This window comes from Gekko japonicus, unplaced genomic scaffold, assembly GCF_001447785.1.
Source record: "Gekko japonicus isolate JY-2015 unplaced genomic scaffold, Gekko_japonicus_V1.1 scaffold3523, whole genome shotgun sequence".
Classification (NCBI taxonomy): domain Eukaryota; kingdom Metazoa; phylum Chordata; class Lepidosauria; order Squamata; family Gekkonidae; genus Gekko; species Gekko japonicus.
Window position 1 is genome coordinate 44276 of NW_015166535.1, and position 8412 is coordinate 52687.

General features: G+C 46.4%; 1 protein-coding gene across 1 annotated transcript in view; it reads left to right on the forward strand.

Moving 5' to 3' along the window:
* LOC107111337 (glutathione S-transferase-like) overlaps nt 1-4608 on the forward strand; it is a 17555-nt gene extending 12947 nt beyond the window's left edge. Inside the window, exons 5-6 of the mRNA XM_015412300.1 lie at nt 3041-3172; nt 4188-4608. Coding sequence (XP_015267786.1) covers nt 3041-3172; nt 4188-4307 — 252 coding nt within the window. The 3' untranslated portion in view covers nt 4308-4608. The remainder of the gene's footprint in view (nt 1-3040; nt 3173-4187) is intronic.
* Nucleotides 4609-8412: the final 3804 nt, after the last annotated feature.

An 8412-nucleotide genomic window follows, 5' to 3' on the forward strand; every position in this document is an offset into this window, starting at 1 on the left:
ACCGAAATCAACCCTAACTACAGCCACATTGGTACAAGGGGGGGAACTCCCTACCGGCACCCTAGTGGAGGCTTCAGTGTTTTTTTTCCCGGCTCGGCTTCTTTTTCTGGCTGTAAGATGTCCCAGTGCTCAGGCAGACAGGTGGATGTATGGATCGCCGGCGACGTCGTCCTCGGCCCGATCATGTCCTTTCCGGCTCCGCGCGCCTCCGGATGACGTCACTGCGCCTCCAACCTCCGTCGACGGCAGCCGCCTTGTTCTTTCACCGCTGGCCACCAGGGATCAATCTGGCACTGCTGCCGCCGCTTGCCGCCTTCAGCGTTGCGCCTCCTCCTCCAATCGTCTGCCGCTGCTGCTCCGCTCCGCTGTAGCCGCCGTTCTTGCCGCCACCATTGCCGCTGCTTCTCCACACACCTCCATAGGCGGAGGAGGGTGCCCCCCACCCTACTAAGGGTGGGTACCCATTTATCTACTCACCGATAGATAGTTACTTGGCTTTCAAACCGCTGGGTGATTTCTTATATGTACAGCTTCTCAGATACATAAAAATCACTTGTCCTTTGGCACATCAGAATTCCTTTCCTTTATCTAGGGTTTGTTTCTGAAACTTCTGATAGGTGAGGCCTATTGCTTTTTCTGAATTAAAACTGAAGGCACACTCCAATCTAAAAGCAAACCTTTTTGCTTGTGACAGTGTGTTTCTATACGAGATCCTGATCTGCATGTTCGCCAACTAGAACAAGGCAAGCATAGTGCAGTGACTCATCCAGATACACAACAGACATCCTCCTCTGTGAGAAGACTGTTCAGCATCTTTCCATTGGTCAATTAGCTCATTCAATTACTCTCAATGCATTGATTCAGCATAATTATCCTTCTCCTAGAGGAAGCTGACTGGAAGGATATAGGATACAAAAACAGTTACTTTTTTCCCACCATAGAGAACAATGGAGGGGATAGGGGCAACCAGTTTGGGAGCCCGTAGAATTGTACCCCCTGGTTCAATATTCTTGAAACTTGGTTGGTATCTTGTGGAGAGGCTCCGGAAGCTAACCTGTGAGTTTGGAGCCTCTCCCTCAAACTCCCTACCCTCCAGCCCCCAGAATATACCCTATGTTTTCGCCATTGACTTCAATGGCCCATAGGATATAATGGGGCCCAATTGCCGCCGAAATTCTGCGGCGATTCGGCAGCAAGCCGATTCAGATCAGAGAATCTGAATCGGCTTGCAGCAGCCTGAAAGGGGTCCGAATGGGCCATTTTCGGGGGTGCATTCGGTTCGGATGAACCGAATGCACATCCCTATTATAGACATATAAATGGACTGTGTAGAAAATGTGATGTCAGGTGATCAGATTGTGATGTGAGACACACGCCAGCAGATGCCTGAGACAGTGTGCCCGTGGTTCCCAGAGTTGCCCAGTTGCCATTGCTGTTTAAACCAGGGACTCCAGCCGCCATTAAAGGAGTCCATCTTCATTACGCTGGCAACCCCCTACCCAACCTCCCCTGCACTGAAGGCACCACTGAAGGCACAAAAGAGTCTTTCCCGCCTTCTCTTTGACAAATGACTTCCTCATTCACCTGAAGGAACTGGCTTTGCTGCCCTGAGACAAAGAACAAAATGGGTGCTAGCCGATGAGTCATCGCGGCCATCGAGGTGCCTCTGTCACAAGCCAAGTTAGAATTCAATATTGACCAAATCCTTCAAAAACAATTTATTAGGATATATTAAGAGGTCAAACATACATCATACTACTAATTGTTATACATCCTTTTCTCCTATTTCCCCACCCCTTTTGACTTCCCACAGTGCTCCAACCTCCAGGCCACATCTTAAATTCTCACCTTTTCCCCCTTACTCGTTAATCACGTTCTACAGGTAACATATCTTTCAACTATTATTCTTATATATTTATCTTCCTTCTAATATCATTCTTTTTTCAGTAGTTATCAAAGCAAATTAAGTTGTTCTTTACATCCCAATATTTCTCTAAATATTCTTTAAAGTCTATCCAGTCTGCGAAAAATTCTTCTGCTTCCAGATCTTTAAGCTTTCTTGTCATTTTGTCCATTTCCGCCATAAAAGGTAATTTCTTTATCCACTCCCCAATTTCAGGAGTTCTGTCTTGCTTCCAGCATTGAGCATATGTCATTCTAGCAGTTTTAATCATGTACCACATCAAAGTCCTTTTCGCCATGTTGACTTCTTCCATTTTAATAGTAATATTAAAAGTAATATTTCAGGTTCTTTCTTAAATTTACATTTCACAATTTTATATTGACCAATTCCTTAAGCCCCTCATCCATTGCGAACGTGACTTTTGGAACGGACCACCAAGGGGTTAGCTCAAGGGAGGTGCCTAGCAAGCCTTTCCCTCAACGCCCCCCCAATAAAAGCGGGCACCCAGCAGCGTGCTCTCTTTCTCTCTACGCCCTCTGTACACCTTTAGCTCTTGCTATCCTGACACTCGCCATGCTTTAAGACTCTTGGACTGCAGCCAGAGTCTTCCACGTGCTTCTGCCGGTTCAAAGCACAATTTCCTTTTCCTATTATTCTCTCCCCCTCCCCTATATTTCCACTGTGACTCATCATCACGTTGGACAGGTAAATATTGCCCACCAACGATATCCTGCTCATGCAGACGTCTCTATGCTCTAGCTGATTTTCCTAGAAGCTGTGTAACTGAGTGTGTGTGTATTGTTTGAATGTGAAGACCCTCCAGTGAAAGACACTATCTTTATACTGACTCCAGCCTCCGTGTCTATTTCTGGTACCTCTGGAAGAAGCGGGACCTCCGTATATACAGGTGTTTGTTCCCTTAGTGCCTATTGCCGATCTTATAATATTGCAAATTCCCCATTGTGATTAATAACTTAAGGCAATCAGGCTAACAAGAGCACTGTCACAAATCCTTGCCATGAAATGTTACAATTGGGGGGGCTGAGATTTTTTTTAAAGTGGTCCACAAATGTCTGCTTTGTGTCTGCTGATTTCCTAGCATAATATGAGCCCCTTAACATATTTCCTGTCCTGCAGGCCCTCAAAGATCACGGTCAGGATTATCTTGTCGGAAACAGGTTCAGCAGAGCAGATGTTCAGTTGCTTGAAGTTATTTTAATGGTAGAAGAGCTCAAGCCTGATGTTCTGTCGAAGTTCCCTCTTTTGAAGGTAAGCCCTTAATAACCCTTACAAATTGTGAAAGATGTGGAGAGGCCCTGCTCCGGCTCTTCCAGTGACCAAACAGCAGCAGAGCTGAAATCAATAATGCACTATTTCGGTGGTTATTTCAATCAACTTCAAGTAAAGTCTCAAGAAGTTTGATGCTGTGTTTAGATTCCCCAGTTATTCATGGTAAACATATATAAGTGTAGAACCGATCCTGGTTTATGCATAATGTCAGACTGATCCTGGTAGGATTTTTAATTGTTTCTGTAGGGGCTGTATATGTAGTATGTCTGTAGAGCAGAGGATCCCCAGTTCACTGTCCTTTATGATTTCATATGGGAGCATAAGAAGTGGTGGCAGCTACAAGCATGGACGGCTTCAAGAAGGAATTAGATAAGCATATGGAGCAGAGGTCCATCAGTGGCTATTAAGCCACAAGGTATAGATAGGGGCTCTGGGACAAGTGATGCTCTGTGTTCTTGGTGCTTTGGGGGGGGGCAACATTGGGAGGGCTCCTAGTGTCCTGGCCCCACTGCTGGACCTCCTGATGGCACCTGGTATTTCTGACCACTGTGTGACAGAGTGTTGGACTGGATGGGCTGTTGGCCCGATCCAACATTGGCTTCTCTTATGTTCTTATGTTTCTGTTTGTTGAATTGTCATAACTGGAAACTGTAGTATGATAAGGGTGTGGAGGATACTTCATCATGGAGTTGCAGATTCACAGCTCCCAGGGGGTTGCCTGAGGAAGGGGAATGTCCATTAGACCAGTTTCAGTTTGCACGGGGTCTATATAAGTAGGGGCCCCCCACGATCCACTGTAACTGCGAGAAATACATATTTATTGCCAATGTTTTTGTCCGCACAGGCTGGCCTGAGGCTTTGTTACAGCTGAGCTTTGTTGCTGATTATCAGGGCATATTATAACCTTATGTTCTTCAGGTGACAAATAACTCCTGAGAAATGGCACCTTTTCTTGCTGGAAAATGCTTCTTGTTCCAATATTTTCCCTCTCTAGACTTATAAAGGAAGAATAAGCAACATCCCTACAATCAAGAAATTCCTGCAGCCTGGTAGTGCAAGAAAACCACCAACAGATGAAAAAGAGTATGCGGAATGCATCAAGATATTCTACTGAATCAGAATCATGGCTCATGTAACTGCAAGCAACATGCTACAGTTAGGGACACTCTTCAAATAATTTCAAGAGGCCAACAATGTACAGGGGCAGCTTCCAGAGGAATGACAATGTGAAGTTTAATGTTCAACAAAATAGGATGATTTCTGAAGGAGAAATGGTGTCAATCACACGCCATTGCACTCAAACACAATAAAATACTCCGTTGTGCTGGCACTTAGCTAAGCGATTTGCTTGAATTGTGGGTAACACGTTTGAGCTGGCATCCACCACACTGACAGACACTTCTTCCCAGTGGTAACTTGCATGAGGTTGATGGGAAAATATAGATACCAGTACTCAGGGCTATTTTTGGGCAGGAACGCACAGGAACGGAGTTCCGGCTGGCTCCCAAGCTGGCCACACCCAGCAGGAACTCATTAGCATAACAGGCCACACCCAACAGCAGAAACTCATTAGGATTGGCTACATTACGGGTGTGTGGCCTAACATGCAAAGGAGTTCTTGCTACAAAAAAAGCCCTGGGTTTTGACAACAAACAAGGTAAACAGAATAAGAAGCAAAAGGTGGGTGTGGCTGGATGACCACACTTCTGGTAACATGGGATGTGGCCTAATGTGCTAATGAGCTGTGCTGTCAGGGGTGTGGCCCAATAGGCTAATGATTTTCTGCTGTTGGGTGTGGCCTATTATGCTAATGAGTTCCTGCTGGGCTTTTTCGACAAAAAGAGCCCTGCCTGTACTTATAATCAGAATGCCTGGGTATAACATATACACACCAGACTGAAAGAGAAGAAAGCATCTTGGAGCACCTCAAATACACACACATGCAAACACACACACACACACATACTCAAATGTAGAGGGGAGAATTTGAAACACCGGGGCCAAAAGTCCATGGAATACAAGAGCAGTCTTCTTGTTCTTGTACTTTGCATATTTTATAGGCTTTTAGCCCCACTTATGTGCTCTGTACCCATGTGTAGGTGTGTACATATAAATCTGTAAACTCAACATAAAAACCCATGCATCTGCGAAATGGAGCTTTAATCTATACAAGCTCAGGCTGGTACAAACTAGTTTATCTTTAAGGGCGTCCCAAGACTCCCTTTTTGTTTTGGCAGCCACAGACTTGATTACTCCCTTGGACCTTGAGCCGGCTCTAACCTTTTAACCATCTGAACATTACCCTAGCAGAGAATTCCCTCCCCCTCCCCCCTCATGTCTCGGTGAAGAGACTACTGAGCTTCTTCAGAGGTGATAGGTTGTAATAGGTGATTTTAACTACCCACACATTGATTGGATTCAATATGTGTTCTAGTCGGGAAAAAGAGATTGAGTTTCTAGACACTCTCAATGACTGTGTTATGGAGCAGATGGTCACGGAACCTACGAGGGGAGAGGCGATCCTTGATTTGGTCCTAAGTAACGCTCAAGACCTGGTGAGAGATGTAAAAGTGATTGCACCACTTGGGAACAGTGACTATAATGTTGTTGAGTTCAAATTTGTATAAATAGGGAATTGGCCAAAAAGACTGACACAACCACTTTTTGAGATACGCCAGCATCACCAGAAGAATGCTCAGAAAAGGAGCCTATTTTGAGTATAAACTGTGTTTGTCTGTACCAGACACAATCCTTCACCCGTCCAGTTGCTCACGCTTAGGGAGTACTTTTAAAATTGCAGCTCTGTGTTACAGGAACAGCTACATCTGTTCATTCATGGATGTGCCTCATTGTCACAGAGAGACTGAATCCTACCCACAACTAAGTTATTCCGCTAGTAAATTATTCTACATCTAAGCTGGCTTTCCATTCAAATGCTCAAAGCCGGTTACAATAACAGCATAAAACAAAAGTCCAATCCTAATCAGATGATAACCTGTCATAATAGCCTAACAGATGATAATAATGTATCAGATGATAATAATACAAAACAACATCAAATGAATTCACAGCAGAATCCTAAATGGAGTTCCACCCTTACAAGCCCATTGAAGTCAACGGGCTTAGCAGGGTATAACTCTGCTGAGGATTCCGCTGTTTAAGAAGTAGCGAAACAATCTCCACGAGGCCATTCCGGAAGGAGCGAGTTGTCAAGGATCACTGGGATCCCACTTGGGAAAGGCAGTTCCTCAACCTTGGGGCAATTGGCGGTCTTAGCTATGGAGCACCGGCCTCAGGCCACCCACCACGCTGGGTGGGGCACAGACGACTCAGCTGCCCTGATGGCCAGAAGACCCCTGCCTTCACGGTCCTCACCACAGCTTCAGAGGTGTGGGCAGCAACAGGCACCACTCAGTTTGGTGTAGTGGTTAAGTGCCAATTTGGTGTCGTGGTTAAGTGCGCGGACTCTAATCTGGGAGAACCGGGTTCGATTCCCCACTCCTCCACTTGCACCTGCTGATGTGACCTTGGGTCAGTCGCAAGCTCTGGCACAGCTGTCCTTGGAGAAGAGCAGTTCCTGTCAGAGCTCTCTCAGCCCCACCCACCTCACAGGGTGTCTGTCTGTTGTGGGGAGGGGAAGGGAAAGGAGTTTGTAAGCTGCTATGAGACTCCCTTGGGTAGTGAAGGGCAAGGGGTATAAACCCAATCTCTTCTTCTTCTCCTCTCTCAACCCCACCGACCTCACAGGGTGTCTGTTGTGGGGAGGGGAAGGGAAAGGAGTTTGTAAGCCGCTCTGAGACTCCCTTCAGTAGTGGAGGGCAAGGGGTATAAACCCAATCTCTTGGTGTCATGGTGAAGTGCGCGGACTCTAATCTGGGAGAACCTTTGATTCCCCCACTCATCCTCCTCTTGCACCTGGCCGGATGGCCTTGGGCAAGCCATAGCTCTGATAACAGCTGTCCTTGAAAAAGCTGTTTCTGTCAAGAGCTCTCTCAGCCCCACCTGCCTCACAGGGGGTGTCTGTTGTGGGGAGGGGAAGGGAAAGGAGTTTGTAAGCCGCTCTGAGACTCCTTTGGGTAGTGAAGTGCCATGGGGTATAAATCCAATCTTCTCCTCCTCCTCCTCCACTCGGGCAGCCTCTGCCCATCAGCTGCCTGACTCCCCTCACATCGCCTTACTGTCAGGTCTCTCGACACACTCTTGTATCAGCAAGATTTGTTTATTGAGAAGTGAAACAGTTTCCAAGCATGGACAGATTCCATGTCAGAACCGACACCCGGGTGCCAGGACTGAACCTACACAACATGCAAGACATCCCCCTTGAAGCGTACCACACAATCAGTATTCGCATTCAGCCCGCCAAAAATCCAAACCTGCCACTAGCTGTTGCGCTATCTTGAGAATCCCTGCACCCAAGGTCGAAGTGGGTGCTGAGATCATACGGTTCCCAGGAACTGCGTAAGCCAACACACACTCATTACCCCCCCCCTTTAGCCAGAAGGATAAACAAGCTAGAGAAGAAGGAGAAGCAATTAACCCTTGAGGACCCAGAGTCCATGTCAAGCGAGGCACGAGCTTGACACTTACTGCTGATTGGCAGCCACTGTCCCAAAGTCACCAGGGCCACCAGGGACGACAGCGAGGGAGGGGAGGAGGGGAGCCAGAATGGACGATTTAAGCTTAATGCTACAGAATAAAAATGAAAAGGTACATAAAAAGAGATGGGAAAAAGTGTACAAGTGGATAGAAAAACAGACAGAAAAGTAACATCCCAAATTGGCACAAAAAAGTAAGGGGAAAGTCTTAGATATCTATGTAAACGAAATAGATGAAATGTACATGTATACTTTTGTAAACAAAAATAAAATTTATTTCAAAAAAAAAAGGTCCCCCCCCCTTTGACTCTCCTTTTCCACACTTGGCTCTTTGGCTTTGAAACGGAGATGAGCACCACAACCCTAGAGTCGGATTCGACTGGCTTTCGAGCAAGGGAACCTTTAAAGGTAAAGGTAAAGGTTCCCTTGCTCGAAAGCCAGTCGAGTCCGACTCTAGGGTTGCGGTGCTCATCTCCGTTTCCAAGCCGAAGAGCCAGCGCTGTCCGAAGACGTTTCTGTGGTCATGTGGCCGGCATGACTAAACACCAAGGCGCATGGAACGCTGTTACCTTCCCACCGAAGTGGTCCCTATTTATCTACTTGCAATTTCTTGCTTTCGAACTG